This window comes from Pristiophorus japonicus, chromosome 3 (assembly GCF_044704955.1).
Source record: "Pristiophorus japonicus isolate sPriJap1 chromosome 3, sPriJap1.hap1, whole genome shotgun sequence".
In the NCBI taxonomy this organism is placed as follows: Eukaryota; Metazoa; Chordata; class Chondrichthyes; family Pristiophoridae; genus Pristiophorus; species Pristiophorus japonicus.
The window spans coordinates 265284079-265303586 of record NC_091979.1 but is presented as its reverse complement, the minus strand read 5'-3'; the positions used below and the strand labels follow the sequence as shown (position 1 = coordinate 265303586).

At 41.6% G+C, this 19508-nt stretch overlaps 1 protein-coding gene across 1 annotated transcript in view; it reads right to left on the bottom strand.

Moving 5' to 3' along the window:
• The window catches only part of gucy2g (guanylate cyclase 2g), a 130770-nt gene extending 111999 nt beyond the window's left edge, over nucleotides 1–18771 (bottom strand). The window contains exons 1-7 of the mRNA XM_070873982.1: nucleotides 18703–18771; nucleotides 15141–15323; nucleotides 12970–13114; nucleotides 6693–6828; nucleotides 5321–5424; nucleotides 2770–2933; nucleotides 2507–2656 (exon numbers count right to left, since the gene is read on the bottom strand). Of these exons, the coding sequence (XP_070730083.1) occupies nucleotides 2507–2656; nucleotides 2770–2933; nucleotides 5321–5424; nucleotides 6693–6828; nucleotides 12970–13114; nucleotides 15141–15323; nucleotides 18703–18771 (951 nt within the window). The remainder of the gene's footprint in view (nucleotides 1–2506; nucleotides 2657–2769; nucleotides 2934–5320; nucleotides 5425–6692; nucleotides 6829–12969; nucleotides 13115–15140; nucleotides 15324–18702) is intronic.
• Between the last annotated feature and the right edge of the window lie 737 nt (nucleotides 18772–19508).

Sequence of the window (19508 nt, the reverse complement as noted above, 5' to 3'; positions counted from 1 at the left end):
GTTGACGGTGGATAAGCAATGGCAGACATTTAAAGATCACATGGATGAACTTCAACAATTGTACATCCCTATCTGGCGTAAAAATAAAACAGGGAAGGTGGCTCAACCGTGGCTAACAAGGGAAATTAGGGATAGTGTTAAATCCAAGGGAGACGCATATAAATTGGCCAGAAAAAGCAGCAAACCTGAGGACTGGGAGAAATTTAGAATTCAGCAGAGGAGGACAAAGGGTTTAATTAGGAAGGGGAAATAGAGTATGAGAGTAAGCTTGCAGAGAACGTAAAAACTGACTGCAAAAGTTTCTATAGATATGTGAAGAAAAAAAGATTAGTGAAGACAAACGTAGGTCCCTTGCAGTCAGAATCAGGTGAATTTATAATGGGGAACAAAGAAATGGCAGACCAATTGAACAAATACTTTGGTTCTGTCTTCACTAAGGAAGACACAAATAACCTTCCAGAAATACTAGGGGACCGAGGGTCTTGCGAGAAGGAGGAACTGAAGGAAATCCTTATTAGTCAGGAAATTGTGTTATGGAAATTGATGGGATTGAAGGCCAATAAATCCCCAGGGCCTAATAGTCTGCATCCCAGAGTAATTAAGGAAGTGGCCCTAGAAATAGTGGATGCATTGGTGGTTATTTTCCATCATTCTATAGACTCTGGATCAGTTCCTTTGGATTGGAGGGTAGCTAATGTAACCCCATTTTTTAAAAAAAGAAAGAGGGAGAAAACAGGGAATTATAGACCGATTAGCCTGACATCGGAAGTGGGAAAATGTTGGAATCAATTATTAAAGATGTAATAGCAGCGCATTTGGAAAGCAATGACAGGATCGGTCCAAGTCAGCATGGATTTATGAAAGGGAAATCATGCTTGACAACTCTTCTAGAATTTTTGAGAATGTAACTAGTACAGTGGACAATGGAGAACCAGTTGATGTGGTGCATTTGTATTAACTACATTTCCAAGACAGATATATGAAATGGCATAAATAGAAAAGTTTCTGTGTTTAATTTTTTAAATAGTGAAATAACAAGGGAGAAGATAATTTGTTTATTTCAATTCTTGAAGACATAGGTCCCGAAATAATGCTGTGGGATATGAGCAATATGAAAGCTTAGCATGTTTGTCTGATATTTCTCTCTCTCTTATTTTAGCAGACATGTTATCCCTTTTAAAATTAATGGGTTAACATAGTGAAGAAGAATTTCAGACAAATGCATAATTTCAGGGCACAATTTTTTCATGCCTCTCGCATGTCCAGCCAACAGTCACCTTACAGTTGATGGGTTCAACCTTAGTTCTTCTTCACCTTATTGACGTTCTTTTTCTATCTGTGACTTTGAATGGAATTCCTACACCTCCTCCATTGCTAAAGAATTCCTCCAAGAAGCTTGGTTCCCATTTTTATGCCATGCACTTCTTTTACCCTCATCTGAGCATATCTGAGACTTGCATGCTGTTCCTATATTTGGCGAGTCTCTTCCAGTTACCATTTATGGACAGGGTCTTGTCATCTGATAGGTGACCCTTCCTTCACTTCTACTCTCCAATCTATACCTCTCCATCATAAACTTGTCTCTATTTTATCGATACCACCATGTTCATTTCTTCTCTGAACTTTCCTTTCTTATCCTTCTAAAGCTCCTATACTGTCCTACACACTCTTCCTCCTCCTTGCATCTCCGACTCTACAACAACAATTTTTATTTATATAGGGCCTTTAACATCGTGAAACGTCCCAAGGCGCTTTATGTGATAAAAATTTGACACCGAGCCGCAAGAGTAGAAATTAGCACAGGTGACCAAAAGCTTGATCAAAGAGGTATGTTTTAAGGAGCATCTTGAAGGAAGAAAGAGAGGTAGAGAGGCGGAGAGGTTTAGGCAGGAAATTCCAGAGCTCGGGGCCTAGGCAACAGAAGGCACATCCACCAGTGGTTGAGCGATTATAGGCAGGGATGTTCAGGAGGGCAGAATTAGAGGAGCGCAGACATCTCGGTGGGGGTGAAAGATGCAATCTGCCCCGGACTCAAAACTGTTGAACTTAGGCAGTTTTCCCATCATCCTCCAATCTACAAGTTTTTAAAACCCTAGCTTGGCCTTAGCTCATCAAAATTTTTGATTCTTGTCTTGCCACAGGCCTTGGCCTTTCATCTAGATTTCTCAATGAAGAAAATCTCGGAGTCTGAAGCTTTTGTTGGAAGCTGTGTGAGGGTTTGGGGAACAGCCTGCTAGGTTTAAGCTTGAGTATGTTAGCTTCTTGAATATTGCAGTCAGTTCCTTTGATGTGAAATCTGTCAGTGTATATGAAATCTTACATCATGAAGATAAAGTCCCACTGAGATGAATAGGCATATATTTCAAGGTTGTGTTGTGAATGTATTTTAAATACTATTGCAATCAAATTTTGTTAACAATCTTATTCCTGGCAATGTTCCGACCTTGCTCAATAAAACATCACTTAGTATATTTTAACAATGTAAGAATTCTTGAAGCAAACTCACCTGGTAAAGGCCGACTGTGGTATAAACTACTCTGTTTCCTAGTTTGTCTTTGAAACCATAATTCTGATGATTTGATATATTAGTTTTAGAGCTTTGGCTTCCAACTTCTATGATTGATGGGGTAGTACCAGACAATGCATCAACATGCCTCTGTGCATTGATATGAGGGGGAAAAAAACACCATTTGTGTAAAATCGTGCTTCATTTTATGTCTGTTTTAATATTTGATAACAGTAATAAGTTATCTACTGCCAATCCTGTACCTTGTTTTCTTTCAGGATAATGATGTCTTCATAACTTATTTTCCACCACGTATCCTGAACTTGATTTCGTGATTTACGTTTCTGTACCATTTGGAAGGCAATAAAAGCAGCTGCAACTAAAGCAATGACCACGCAGATAATGACTATAATCACCAGGGGGTTAGCTGGAAAAGCAGAGCAGACCAAGTGAGTACATAACCAGACTGGACTAAATTGACAATAGTCAGTAAATGTGTGTGGACAGTATTTATCAGGATTGTAATGCACCGGTGTTTGCGGTAAATACATTTAAATTCTACAGAAGGTAGTATTACAATAGGGGGAATTTTAACTCCCAGGCAGGAAACCAGCGGGAGTCCTGGTTCATTTTAACGGCCTGGCCTCATTAACATCCTGCTCAAAATGGGCATCCAGAGGCAGCTCGCTGGTTTTGGGCCGACTAAGATCAGGCAGCCCGAAGGCTGCCAAGCCGGCAATCAGGTAAATTGTGTGTGTGGGGGGGGTTGGGGTGGAGGTGGAAGGGCCAGGGGATGTTCAGGAGGGTTTCATTGGTGGGAGGGGGGAGTCCAGGTGGCAGGGGCCCAAACATTTTCTGAGGGGCTGGGAGGCCACCTGCTCCTCCGGACCCCATAAAGGTAAGTTTTACGCTTCCGATGGTTTGTCCTGAATGGAGCGTCCAGGAATAACATTCCGATCAGTAGGCAGTTAAAATTGCATCACTGTCCTATTGATAGTTCCCCGATTTGTATTTTTTATGAGACTCCCAACTGGGTCAGGCATCTTCTCAACCTCCCACGTACACAGCAGCATTAAGGTGGCTGTGTGCCGGAAAATGAACGCCAATTGCTTGGATTTTATCTCTTGTTCCACCCAGTTTCTGTTAGGCGCAGGGAGCTAAATTTCCCCCGAATAAGCCAGAAGTTAATTGTTTTCTGCACCAATTCTGACAGCAACAGCCTTTAATCTTCACAGAAGGGAATTCTGATTGGCTAATAATAAAGTCTAATGCTGTGCATTTATGATAATAGATTAGCATAGTTCTTAGCCAATCAGAATTCCCTTTTGTGAAGATCCATATACTCAACCATATACAGTCCCATGAAACTGAGGATAGGCCATTCACAAAAACAACCACAATGAACCCATTTAAACTAATATCTGTTAAATGAATAGCTCTCTTGAATTAATAATATCTTGTTGCACAAATTATTTTTTAAGGATTCCTAACATTTTCGAGACCCTCTCAATGAATTGATTACCTGTTTGCATGAATCTGAATGTTGCCCTCTGCAACTGAAAGCTGAGCTGTCAGAAGCATATAAAATGTTAGAGGTATAATTAATTAATTAATTGTGGCAGGTTCATTAACATAAAATAGCTAAACAGCATCACCTGGACAGGAAACTTTCACTTTTGGGTATAAACCTGGTCCAAAATATAGAATTACAAAAACACAGGGACAGGCTGTTTGGCCCAACTATTTATAATAATGGTTTAGCATAGTTCTTAGCCAATCAGAATTCCATTTTGTGAAGATCCTTATATTCTGTATAATATGTTTGTCCCAACCAGGCTGTGTTTGTGTTTATCCTCCACACGAGCATAGGAACAGGAAAAGGCCGCTCAGCACCTCAAGCCTGTTCCGCCATTAAATTAGATTGTGGTTCACCCCCTCTTGGGTGTCAGGCCACTGGCCCTGGTGGCCCAGTGGAGTGAAGGGGAGAGCCGTGGTGACGTGGTGCCGTGATGATATCATCAGCGCTATGCTGATGACTGACAGCGGCAGCCACTCCGCCCGCCCCCAACTTCTGCCCCTCTAGTGTGCTCAGCGCCGCATATCCGCCCCCATTATGAGCGACTCCCGGTCCGCTGAAAAAAAAAAGCCAAAAAGCGGGATTTCGCTCAAGAGGCCACCTCATCCACCGCGGCGGTAAAAACACTAGAAACAGGGTGCATGCATCCCATTTCCAGCGGTGGGCAATTTCAGCCTCTTCGCCTCAACAGTTTTTTGGGGGAGAGAGTTTCAGATTTCCACTACCCTGTTTGTGTAGAAGTGCTTCCTAAACATCATCCTTGAACGGCCTAGCTCTAATTTTAAGGTTCTGCCCACTTGTTCTGGACTCCCCAACCAGAAGAAATACTTTACCTCTATCCACCCTGTCAAATATGTTAATCAGCTTAAACACCTCAATTAGATCACCCCTTAACCTTCTATACTCAATGGAATACAAGCCTCGTCTATGCAATATGTCCCCATATTTTAACCCTTTAAGCCCTGGTACCATTCGATAGCCCTAATCACCATCACACTAAACGCACCTGACTATGGGAGTGAAATTCACCCTATTGATTATTGTAGAACAAAAATGGCATTAAATACATTAACCTGACTTTCTTGGTCAAGTTATCAACAGGAGAAATTTTAGTCCCATGTTACTTTAATGAACGTGAACACTTATCAGAAAAATTGTATACATGCTATGAACATATGAAAGATGGCAGACAGGGAACGTCTATCCCATACAGGAGAATGACTTGGTTAAATGCCTACTTTTGGAGACTGAATCACAAAGCTCATTGTAAAATCCACAGTCAGGACGGTCTTTAACAGGAGTTCCATCAGGCCATGAAATGTAATCAAATTCTTTAGTTGAGCTGCAAAAATGGGAAAGAAGAAATAGTCATTCCACGACTCATTGTATGCACATTTTCTAAGAGTAAATATTGTTTTGTGACAAGGAAAATCCCTGTCTTGCAGTGTACATTTTATCCAATATTCTAGCTTTTATAGGGGAGATCTTCCCTGTACATCATGTGCAGTAAAATTTGTGTCCTCTTTATAAATATGTTCATGTTTTTGCTATACATAACACACAGGCAATGTCTCCCCCCATTTGATAACTCATTGTTACCGCCTATTTCCACCTCCGTAACATCGCACATCTTTGCCCTTGCCTCAGCTCATCCACTGCTGAAGCTCTCATCCATGCCTTTGTTACCTCTAGATTTGACTATTCCTGGCTGGCTCCCACATTCTACCCTACTAGAGATGATCCAAAACTCAGTTGCCATGTCCTAACTCACACCAAGTCCCGCTCACCTATCACCCCTGTGTTCACTGGCCTATATTAAGCAATGCCATGATTTCAAAATTCTCATCCTTGTTTTCAAATCCTTCCATGGCCTCACCCCTCCCTATCTCTGTAATCTTCTCAAGCCCCACAACCCCCTGTCTGTGCTCTTCTAATTCTGTCCTCTTGAGCATCCCTGATTATAATAGTTCAACCATTGGTGGCTGTGTCTTCTGTTGCCTCAGCCCCAAGCTCTGGAATTCCCTGCCTTAACCTCTCCGCCTCTTTACCTCTTTCCTCCTTCAAGACGCACCTCAAAACCTACCTCTTTGAGGTAGCTTTTGGTTACCTGCTCTAATTTCTCCTTATGTGGCTCGGTGTCAAATTTATTATCTGATAACACTCCTGTGAAGTGCCCTGGGACGTTTCACTACTTTAAAGGCACTATAAAAAAACAAGTTGTTGTTGTTGTTACTTGTGAAACATTAAAATTGCAGTACAATTTAACAGGTTTTTAATTTTTTTAAATGAGAACAAGGTAGAAGGTTATGACTGCAAATCATTGCGTTTTGAAGAAGAAATTTTTACACGAGGAAGTGTCCATCAAATATTAACATTGTTATAGTGAAACACGTCATTGTATCATTTGAAGGTGGTATTGTTGTGACCAGAATGATGTACAGCTCTGTGTTTCTCGTTACCCCAAATACAAAATAAGTTTGATAAACACTTTTTCATGAGCCTTCTGAGGAAAGAGTCTTTCATCCCTTCAGGTCCTATACATGAACGAATATTGTTACAAAGTACCGCAGTACTCAATGACCTAATGATAAGCTACTCAGCAGAACCTACTTTACTGATTTTCTGTAGCTGTCGTATTGAAGAACAGGAACAAACTTTGTGATGTTCCCGTACCACTGCAAGCCATATACAAAATAATCCATATATCTTTTCCCGGAGCTATCAATATCCACCAAGCCAGTTATACCTAATAACATAAAGAAAGAGTAGGTTTAGTGCTCTCAATTTCTATATAGTTTCTAGTATCACAAGAGGGCAAAAGGATATTTGTCCTCTTCACATGGACTTGTCTTTTACTTACAAAAAATGTTACAATCTCCAATACACTTTTGATATCCTTATCAATATAGTTATAATCAAAAGCAGTCATATATACATTAGTTTCTGTGAATTTGGCCAGAGTTGGAAGCAGGATATGCTGTTGAATGATGGACCTGTGGTGGAGAGTTTGAACTGACTGTCAACTTTTACTTCTTCCTCAAAGCAGAGTGTCTCACAATAGCCAAGTACCCCGTTGTTCATTCCCATTGGGCATTGGACTGCTAAAGGCCCATCCATAAATGAGATATTGCATTACACTCAGGTTTGACCAGGTTTCTTTCGAGTGGTTACGTTGGACCATCTGAGAACCATCTGCCGTTAGCTAGACTTGCCCTTGCACGTTTAGGTTCTTTAATTTTTTGCGTGGCAAGTTGCTGAAAGTGCAAGCTGAATACATTACACCGAGGGATCCAGGCATCTGTGACTTGAGTGAACAGGGCAAGCAATTGCGTATCTCCCTAACCAATCAGATTGGAGAAATGAACAGCACAAGGACTGAGAAGCTGCGTGAATTCACTGTCAAATCAGGTACAGAAAGAGAAATAAAAAAAGAGGGAAAGAGAGATTAGTTTAATAGGGAGATAATAAAGAGTCCCAAGTTCCTTTGTTTGGATTGTATGAGCATCACTGGTTCTCAGGTTGGATAGAGGTCAATTTTGAAATGGCCCATCCCGTTTGTGAGAAGGAAAATATTGACATAAGTTGCCCTACTCCAAATGTGCTTCCTGCTGCTTGATTATCACAGGGTGGCAAAGATGATAGTGAAGGTGAGACCATAGCTGAGACAATCCTACATTTCCAATTGGAGTAGGAATGTGGTCACAAATAGCTTTTAAGTCAGGAAAATGGGCAGTAACAGGGTACAAATAAATATATAAACTGCCATAAACTATTCATTGTGTAAAAGGCAGCACTGCAACATGATCACTTGTTACCATTTGCGTGGAAATGGACCCCATTTTTAATTGCACAATTGTGCACTATTTTTATAATTGTTGCACATTAGACCACAATCCTACTTTTAGTGGGCTATTTTTATTTTTGTGCACTAATATCCTAGAAAATGCATCTTGAGCTGCTTTTAAATAATGGCCCTGAAATTCCGGCCTTGCCGGGTCCGTACGGAATACTTAGCGACCCGGCGAGGCCTCCCAAAAGCCGAATTTTGGCGCGCAATGCGCATGCGCCGAAAACCGGCTTTTCCGATCCGTCAAGATATCTCTTGACAGATCCTCCGCATCCCCGGGAGAAGGACATCCGCGTGGACGAGATTAGGCTATTTGCCCATCTCTTGCCCAGTGAATGTCCTTCAAACTTTTACGCCTAGTAAAAGCAGGCGCATAGCTTACTTTTACCAGCGTAAGAGTTTTAAAACATATAAAAATAAAATTTAAATATACATTTTTATAGGAAAAACCCTGTCCACTAAGGTAAGTTTATTTTAAACCCTATTAAAACACATTTTTTAAAAATCCCCAAAATATATCTTTTTTCTAAAACATTTAATTTCAATTAATTTTAAATATGTGTAGTGTTTTTGTTATTTATTATGTTGTGTTTGGGTGTTTTAGCGGCTTATTCTCATTGCTAGTAATGGGAACTCGTAAAATTGGAGTTCCCATTACTATCAATGAGAATACTGTACCATGATTGGTTGTCCAGGCCCACGTGACTCCAGCTTCTCAGTCCATATCGAGAAGACGTGGACGCGCTGCGAAGCGTGTGGAAAGAAGGCCTCCGACCAGAATCCAAGGCGCCTCCGGGACCACCAGGTACATTCGTAGAGACGTTTCGGGTCAGAGGTGTTCGCCCGAAGGAAGCCTCCGTCCCTAATCTCAGGTCCCCCCCAAAAAAATCTTCTGCATGGCTTCCACCCAAAGCATTCTGGAATGTAGTTATTTGTTACCTGATGTATCCTGTGTTTTGAGTAGCCAATTGTTTCAAATTGCGGCCCACCTTCTGGCACCAACCTGAGGAGATCTGTTGGATCTCAGCTAGGCCCTGAGGAGCAATGTTTGTTCAGAGGCAGAGTATCTTGGCTTGAAAGAAAAGAGATTTTGTGTCTTCCAGCTCATAATTGAGTATGGACTGACACTGTGCTGGATGCTGAGTTTGAATCTGATCTATTCATCTCCCCTCTATAGTGTAGGAAGGATGAGTGGCAATGAACTGCCACAATGAGGAAGGGATAAAATGGGATCAAACTGGGTCTGGTCAAAACAACTTGTTCTTTTGAATAGTTTCACCAATACCTAATTCTCCTAAAGTACATAAAACCCCTATTGTTGTACTAATAAAACCAATACATTTGTAATGTAATAGAAGATCACTTCCTGGGACCAATTTTAACTTGTTCGCCTGGCATTCATGGGGTGTTAGTAGCAAAAGATTAACGAGAAGGAAGTGAATGAATATATTAATAATGAGGGAAGCTCAGATTAGGCTGCTCTAATTAGGGTGCGTCACCGTGCCCTGTTACAAACCACTGTGGAGAGAACTAATGCGAGCGGAAGAACAAGTGATGACAAGTGAATGAAAGAAAGCTTGAGGTACAATCTGTGTTGCCTGCCCGGTGCCAGGGTTAAAGACACCTCCTCTGGGCTCGGAGTGGGAGGGGGAAGATCCAGTTATCGTAGTCCACATAGGTACCAACGACATAGATAGGACAAAGAAAGAGGTTCTGCTGAGGGAGTATGAATAGTTAGCGGCTAAATTAAAAAGCAGAACCACAAGGGTAATAATCTCTGGATTACTAGCTGAACCACGAGCAAATTTGCATAGGGTAAATAAGATCAGTGAGTTGAATACATGGCTCAAAGACAGGTGTGGAAGAAATGGATTTCGGTTTAAGGGGCACTGGCACCTGTACTGGGGTAAGAGGGAGCTGTTTCATCGAGACGGGCTTCACTTGAACCATGCTAGGACTAGTGTCCTGGCGAATCGAATAGCTAGGGCTGTAGAGAGGGCTTTAAACTAAAGTGTGGGGGGGAGGATTCAGGTGAGTGGAAATTTAAAAAGTCAAGAACAAGGAGAAAGCAATAGAGCAGGGTAGCACTGAGAGAAATGCCACCCAGAAGGTGACAGAAAGGAACAGAAAGTTGGGTCAAAGCAGGGAAAAATGGTAAAAAAACAAAATGAAAAGCTCTTTATCTGAATGCATGCAGCATTCGTAACAAGATAGATGAGTTGACGGCACAAATAGATATAAATGGGTATGATCTGATAGCCATTACAGAGACATGGTTGCAAGGTGACCAAGGCTAGGAACTGAATATTCAGGGTATTTGACAATGTGGAAGGATAGACAAAGGAAAAGGAGGTGGGGTAGCTCTATCAATAATGGATGAGATCAGTGCGGTAGTAAGAAATGATATTGGCTCAGAAGACGAAGATGTAGAATTAGTTTGGATGGAGATAAGAAATAATATGGGGAAGAAGTCACAGGTGGGCATAGTCTATAGGCCCCCTAACAGTAGCTACACTCTTTGGACAGAGTATAAATCAAGAAATAATGGAGGCTTATAAAAAAGGAACAGCAATAATCATGGGTAATTTTAATCTTCATATTGATTGGACAAATCAAATTGGCCATGGTAGCCTTGAGGAAGAGTTCATTGAGTATATCCAGGATGGTTTCCATGTGTGGTACATTGCAGAACCAACCAGGGAGCAGGCTATCTTAGATCTGGTACTGTGTAATGAGACAGGATTAATAAATGATCTCCTAGTAAAGGATCCTCTAGGAAAGAGTGATCATAGCATGGTTGAATTTCAAATTCAGTTGGAGGGTGAGAAAGTTGGATCTCAAACCAGTGTCCTAAGCTTAAATAAAGGAGACTACAAAGGTATGAAGGCAGAGTTGTCTAAATTGGACTGGGAAAATAGATTAAAATGTAAGACGGTTGATGAGCAGTGGCAGACATTTAAGGTGATATTTCATAATTCTGAACAAAAATATATTCCAGTAAGAAGGAAAGACTTTAAGAGAAGAGAAATAAAGGATGGTATCAAATTGAAAACAATGGCATACAAAGTGGCCAAGATTAGTGGGAGACCAGAGGATTGGGAAACTTTTAAAAAACAGCAAATTTTGACTAAAAAAATAATAAAGAGAGGGAAGATAGATTATGAAAGTAAAGTAGCAAAAAATATAAAAACAGATGGTAAGAGTTTCTACGGGTATATAAAAAGAAAGACAGTAGCTAAAGTAAATGTTGGTCCCTTAGAGGATGAGACTGGGGAATTAATAATGGGGAACAGGCAGAGACTTTGAACAAATATTTTGTATCGGTGTTCACGGTAGAAGACATTAAAAACATCCCAATAATGGATAATCAAGGGGCTATAGGGAGTGAGGAACTTAAAACAATCACTATCACTAAAGAAAAAGTACTTGTTAAAATAATGAGACTAAAGGTGGACAAGTCCCCTGGACCTGATGGTTTGCATCCTAGGGTCTTAAAAGAAGTGGCTGCAGAGATAGTGGATGCATTGGTTATAATCTACCAAAATTCCCTGGATTCTGGGGAGGTCCCAGCGGACTGGAAAACGGCAAATGCCCCTATTTAAAAAAGGAGGCAGACAAAAAGCAGGAAATTTTCGACCAGTTAGCCTAACATCTGTTGTTGGGAAAATGCTGGAGTCCATTATTAAGGAAGCAGTAGCAGGGCATTTGGAAAAGCATAATACAGTCAAGCAGAGTCAGCATGGTTTTATGAAAGGAAAATCATGTTTGACAAATTTGCTGGAGTTCTTTGAGGATGTAACAAACAGGGTGGATAAGTGGGAACCTGTGGATGTGGTGTATTTAGATTTTCAGAAGGCATTCTATAAGGTGCCACATAAAAGGTTACTGCACAAGATAAAAGCTCACGGGGTAGGGGGTAATATATTAGTATGGATAGCGGATTGGCTAACTAACAGAAAACAGAGAGTTGGGATAAATGGGTAATTTTCCAGTTGGTAAATGGTAACTAGTGAGGTGCCACAGGGATCGCTGCTGGGGCCTCAACTATTTACAATTTATATTAATGAATAGAGTGAAGGGACCGAGTGTAATGCAGCCAAGTTTGCTGATGATACAAAGATGGGTGGGAAAGCAAGTTGTGAGGAGGACACAAAAAATCTTCAAAGAGATATAAACAGGCTAAGTGAGTGGGCAAACATTTAACAGATGGAGTATAATGTGGGAAAGTGTGAGGTTATCCACTTTGGCAGGAAAAATAAAAAAGCTAATTATTATTTAAATGGGGAGAAATTACAAAATGCTGCAGCACAGAGGGACCTAGGGTCCTTGTGCATGAAATGCAAAAAGTTAGTATGCAGGTACAGCAGGTAATCAGGAAGGCAAATGGAATGTTGGCCTTTATGGCAAAGGGGATGGAGTATAAAAGCAGAGAAGTCCTACTACAACTGTACAGGGTATTATTGAGGCCACACCGAGAGTACTGCGTACAGTTTGGGTCTCCTTATTTAAGGAGGGATATACTTGCATTGGAGGCAGTTCAGAGAAGGTTCACTAGGTTGATTCCTGAGATGAAGGGGTTGACTTATGGAGAAAGGTTGAGTAGGTTGGGCCTATACTCATTGGAGTTTAGAAGAATGAGAGGTGATCTTATTGACACATATAAGATACTGAGGGGGGCTTGACAAGGTAGATGCAGAGAGGATGTTACCCCTTGTGGGGGAATCTAAAACTAGGGGGCATAGTCTCAGAATAAGGGGCCGCCCATTTAAAACTGAGATGAGAAGGTATTTCTTCTCTCAGAGGGTTGTAAATCTGTGGAATTCTCTGTCCCGGAGAGCTGTGGAGGCTGGGTCATTGAATATATTTAAGGTGGGGTTAGACAGATTTTTGAGCGATAAGGGCGTGAAGGGTCATGGGGAGCGGGCAGGGAAGTGGAGCTGAGCCCAAGATCAGATCAGCCATGATATTGAATGGGGAGCAGGCTCGAGGGGCCAAATGCCCTACTCCTGCTCCTATTTCTTATGTTCTCTTATTACTTACCATAAAATCGTCCTTTACCGTAACCTTTCAAACTCTTAATAAGTGCTCTTCCATCATATGGGTTCTTTCCTGCCTTTAACATTTCTTGAACACCCATTGCGTACAGCAATACTGCATCGTGAAGATAAGCTGAATAGGAGCTCACCTGCATTGCACCACATAAAAAATAGGTTACAACCAAACTTTAAGTGTCACACCAATAATTCCTCTTTTATTTCTTCATCTAAGTCTGCTGAATAATCTAGTTCATTTAGAGTATTTACTACTATCTCTTTTATAATCATATCGCAGTATATCCCCCACAGCAACATTTCTATCGTTATTATCCTCAATGAGTCTCTTGCCTGATCACCACTTGGATCACACCCACTGGGGTTATTTTGCACCTTGCCTTGTTTTGTATTGAACGGGATTACCTCCCGTTTGACAGAAAGTGACATAGGCATATTCCTTATTAGGCAGCGTTATGTATATTCCAGTTATTAACAATGGTTTATTTATTAGAGGTATGCAGGATATCCCAATGAAGCTTGAAGGCAGGCTGCTTCTAAAGGGCAGCTGATAGATTAAAAAAAAGACTTGCATTTATATAGCGCCTTTCACGACCACCGGACGTCTCAAAGCACTTTACAGCCAGTGAAGTACTATTTGGAGTGTAATCACTGTAGTAATGCGGGAACTGTGGCAGCCAATTTGCACACAGCAAACTCCTACAAACAGCAATATGATAATGACCAGGTAATCTGTTTTAGTTATGTTGATTGAGGGACAAATATTGGCCGGGACACCGGGGATAACTCCCCTGCTCTTCTTCAAAATAGTGCCATGGGATCTTTTACATCCACCTGAGAGGTTTAATATCTCATCCGAAAGACAATGAGCCCGAGTTTGGTGAAACCTAAATTCTGCCCAAGTACGGCCCAAGGACCGTTAAGATGCTGACGGTATTTTGGGCGGAAGTTTCGTGAAAAAATGTGGGGAAAACCGCCCAGCGACAAAAATGGGCCTTGCACGACGATTCTGGACAGCAGCGGGCTGTAGGTCCCATTCTGGGTGGCAAATGCGATCCTTGGCAAAGTAACGCCGAGGATAGAGTCGGCCCCAGGGAGTGGGGGGAAACGGGGAAATTAAAACATTTTTCAAAACAATTTTTAAAAACTACCAGAAATCCTTCAGTGGACCCCATCCACCTTACTCCCTGCAAAAGAAATAAAGAAAAGAAGTGCACTAACCATTTGTTGCAGGTCTCCACGCGGTGGTCTCTTCTGCTGCTGGAGCGGAGGACCGCCCGGACCAAATTGGGGACTCAGCGGGCAGGAGGACTTTTGTTACACGCCGGCGTACACCAGCGGACAGTCCCCAGCGGTCTTCTCTCCCCGCCAGCGTGAGGACCTGACCAAACTCGCTCGGAGGGGAGAGCGCCCAGAAACCATCGAGACCTCCGGGAAAATTCGCCCAAACTCAGGCCCTATGGGTAGTGTCATCTGTGATAAAACTACCGACAGTGCAGTACTGAAGTGCCAGCCTAGATTTATGCGCTCTTATGGGACTTGAAGCACTCATTCAGATTTTCTTCCTTTTACTACTCACCGAGGACTGTCTTCAAGGAAGAAGACTTGTCAAGATTTAAAAATAAACGTCCAGACAATACTTCAATAAATTTGTTCTATCTTTTGAATTATGTGGTTTATTTATATTTTCTCTCTTAACACAACATACCCGGCTACCAATACCCTGTATAGCATTTTCGTACTGCTCCAAACTGTGCAATATTGGGCCTGTGCTCATCACAGTGCAAGTGGGAAGGCAGGTTTTCCCAGCTCACTCACATCACTGAAAAGTCTTCATCTTCATGTCTGAGCCTTGACTGACTATTGGATTGTGGAGGAGGCCACAGCAGAGGCTGATCTGTCCTCACCTGACATTCACACATGCTCATTTCCCAGGAATTGAACCTGGGTGCTTTTTAATGTTGCACCTGGCCATGTTTTATCTATTAGACCATCAGTAAAACTTTTTTGATCATGCTTAAAATTTATTTTACCGCCTTGGTGAAGCCAGCTTAATAAAATAAATAAACGCAAGCATCAATGGACTTATTTTAAATTCCATTCACTTTCAGTGAAGAAGGCAAACGTGCTCTAATAACATAAGTAAGTTCTGTTATAAACCTCGGACTCCGAAGACAGATCACTGTAAAAGGGAGCTCCTTTTAATCGTTGGTACACTTCTTGTAGAAAGTTGAAGTAGTTATATCCGCTGTATGGCTTCATTGCAATCAGAAATACTGATCTGTACGCCTCCAAGGCAACTGCATCTTTCCCATTCACTAAAGCAGATTTCCAAAATGTATCCTGTGGAGAAGAAGAAAGCTTTGAAACAATGCGAGCAGTTCCCATTCTGTCTTATGGATGTCATTTGTGGGACTTACCAACGGATCCATCACAGACCCAATTCACGTCCGGGCCGGGGTCAAACAGGGCTGCGTCATCGCCCCAACCCTCTTCGCAATCTTCCTCTCTGCCATGCTCCACCTCACAATCAACAAGCTCCCCGCTGGAGTGGAACTAAACTACAGAACCAGTGGGAAGCTGTTTAACCTACACCGCCTCCAGGCCAGGTCCAAGACCACCCCAACCTCTGTCGTCGAGCTACAGTACATGGACGACGCCTGCGCCTGCGCACATTCTGAGGCTGGACTCCAGGATATAGTCGACGTATTCACTGAGGCATATGAAAGCATGGGCCTTACTCTTAACATCCATAAGACAAAGGTCCTCCACCAGCCTGTCCCCGCCGCACAGCACTGCCCTCCAATCATCAAGATTCGCAGCCTTCGACAACGTGGACCATTTCCCATATCTCGGGAGCCTCTTATCAACAAAGGCAGACGTTGATGCGGAGATTCAACATCACCTCCAGTGCACTAGTGCAGCCTTCAGCTGTCTGAGGAAAAGAGTGTTTGAAGACCAGGCCCTCAAATCTACCACGAAGCTCATGGTTTACAGGGCTGTAGTAATACCCGCCCTCCTATATGGATCAGAGGCATGGATGATGTATAGAAGGCACCTAAAGTCTCTGGAGATATATCACCAACGATGTCTCCGCAAGATCATGCAAATCCCCTGGGAGGACAGGCGCACCATCATCAGTGTCCACGACCAGGCTAACGTCCCCAGTATTGAAGCACTGACCACACTTGATCAGCTTCGCTGGGCAGGCCACATAGTTCGCATGCCAGATACGAGATTCCCTAAGCAAATGCTTTATGCAGAGCTCCTTCATGGTAAACAAGCCAAACGTGGGCAGAGGAAACGTTACAAGGACACTTTCAAAGCCTCCCTGGTAAAGTGCGACATCACCACTGACACTTGGGAGACCCTGGCCGAAGACCGCCCAAGGTGGAGAAAGTGCATCCGGGAGGGCGTTGAGCTCTTCGAGTCTCAACGCAAAGAGCGTGAAGAGGTCAAGCGCAGGCAGCGGAAGGAGCGCACGGCAAACCAGCCCCAGCCACCCCTTCCCTCGACGAATGTCTGTCCCACCTGTAACAGGGTCCGTGGCTCTCGAATTGGACTGTTCAGCCACCAAAGAACTCACGTTGGGAGTGGAAGCAAGTCTTCCTCAATTCCGAGGGAATGCCTATGATGATGATGATGATAAGGATGGGAACTGAGATACTCTGGATGAGTCTCATTGCTTTTACACTCCCTTCATGTTTGACTCTTACCGAATGAATCAGAGGAAGCTGGAGAAGCAAGTTCAAGTTCAGAATGCTCCTGCTTTACACCCTTAATGGATATACCACATGATCATGTCAGCCTTGCAATTTCAGCTACCCATAGCATCCTCAGTCTCTGTAACGCCATTATTGATGATAAGTAGAGAATAATGGATACTTGTGAGTTGCAAGACAGCACTTCAGCCAAGGGTTGCGAATGACATTATAAACCATGAGAACTAAGGTTTTCACTTTTGCCTTCACCCTTTGTTGAAATACAAACGCAAACAACAATTAAATATAGGGGTGGAGTTTAGAAATGAGCATTCCTGACTGTAAAGTTAATGGATAGGAAATTGTGCAGGTTGTGCTAATCTTTGTGCCTGAATTCCCCACAGGCACTGGGATCACTAATTTGCAAAATCTACCCTGTGATCTATTAAAACTGCCAGGATGACCCAGAACGTTATGAAAAGCCATTACTTTTGGCTGACATTTGGAAGTGTATTTTGTTTTAGTTAATTCTACAAGAATGCAAGGCTGCTGAGTTCTAAATTACATGCTTGTTCTTGTCATCCATGAATAATGGATAGTCAGGGCAAGAAGTGAGAGAGATATATTTATTGTTGTGAATGCAAAACTGGTAAATTGCACATTGCAAATTCTTTTGAACTCTACTTTATCTTTATCCTGCTACCCACTGTTCCCACTTTTATCTTTCCCTACAGGAGGATGGTCACTGTTTGTGTAGCTCCAGCTGCTCAGGCAGGATAGTCGGGATTGTGGGCCAAGGTTGAGGCCTGATCATCCATGGTGACATGATTTAACTGGGAGCAATGTGCAACTCTCCATTTCCAACTTATATTTCTGTACGGCAACTCAAGCATCAATCACGATTCCTTCATCCGCAATCTTGTAGCGGAGGGGCAAAAACGCTGGACCTGTTATATATGTAATGCAATGACTAACCTGGGATAATTCCTGGGCATTCAGGCATTAAAACACTTGACCTATTTATGGGACAATGTATCCACCACCCTGCCAGGCACAATATATTCTCAAACATGACATCTTCATCTGGATTTAACTTACTAAAGTAAAAACTGTGAATTTTTTTTTGAGAGCCTGGGAACAAAAACAGTTCCAAAAATATTACATCACAGGAGAGAGGAAATCCCCAACAAGAACATTCAAACACCAAGAACACTTGCTACAGATTTGTAAACACAAATAAATACTGAAGCTCTGTGAGAGTTTGAAGTACCAGGATAATGTGTCATAATCAGATTAATAACTTCATTAGAACAGTAAAGTGTTAAGCATTTGAACACTACTATCACAGAGTAATTCTACGCACTTATTTCTAAGCAACCAAAATGTTGATATGGCTCTATGTCGAGGAATACATTTCTTGATGGCAATATTAAAGGGAAATCTCTAAGCAAATGGCCTCAGAATGGTAGTCCTAGCCAGGGAGCAGCCATGTGGCTGTGCAGTTATCTTATGAAGTCTTTGGGGATAAGTTGGATGTTGGGCAAGTGTAAAACAGACAATATTAGATCAACCACCCATTGTACATCTCTCTCGATTTTCATTTCTAATAATGGAATACATATTTACAGGTCAACAAAATCTAAGGAATGAAAAAATCCTTCAAGGACTTCATTCTGCAAAATTCTGTGTCAGCATTTATTGTGACACATTTTATTCAGCTGACTATTACCCCATTTTTGATAGATCTGATTCAAGCGAGGCAGTCCAATGGTGGATTTATCTGTATTCAATTATATTAGGAACTGGGCATGAACTGTATGCATTATTGGTATGTAGCTTACTTGTAAGGTAACTTATCTCAAGCCTATGAAAGATTAGTACCATTATTAACACATAACTACATCACATCAACTCAATGGTTTGGGAGTTTATGGTTCTTGCCAAAAAATATTCACCTTCTTGCCAGCATGCTATTTGTAAAAAGCTTCTTCTGAAAGCATACAAACCACATAGCCACTGACCTCAAGCAGCTGCAGAATAAAAAACATGTATTTCCCACTGGTCATGCCAAGATGCTGAGCTTCCGACATTATGGATCTCGCCACCTCAGGAGTACAAATTAAAATGATGACTGGAAAGATAAATATGCAGCAGTGTTACTGATTGAAACATAGGGAAAGAACTACCTTACTATTACAATGATTTTACTGCTATTGTATGATAAAGTTACATTTGTCTTTATGTCTACATATCCAAAATAGGTCTAGAATTCTCTAACCATGTAATTTTTTTTGAAAAATCTGAATGCAACATTGTACTTTAGTTATTGTAAGATATTGTTGAATTAGCAAGCGTGCTAAGAAGAGAAAAGAGTGAAATTATTTCAATATAAAGATTCGTGAAATATGGTACAACTGCTCACTTGTAACGTTTCAAAGAGCCTTAAAATTAAATTCCTTTACTTGTTTCCGCATGGAATAATTTGACGGCACCTAACATAGACTTGTTCCGCCTTGCTTTTATTGATATGAACGATTTAACCCCGAAAACCCCACATGATCTTGTATTAAAGAACACCTGTTTTAACTTAACACTGTAAGCTATTTAAAGCAGGAAATTACTGTGAAATATTAGCATATCAACACTTAGCACGTTCCTATTACATTATTCTGTACTCTATTTTATTGGAGACAATCATTTTAAGTGCAAATGGCTTAATATCGCACGCAGTAATATCTAGACTTTTGCAAACTACTGCTTAGCTGCCATTGGTGCACATTTCACGCGCTTGATCATTCCGTCAACATCCTACTTGATTGAAGAATGA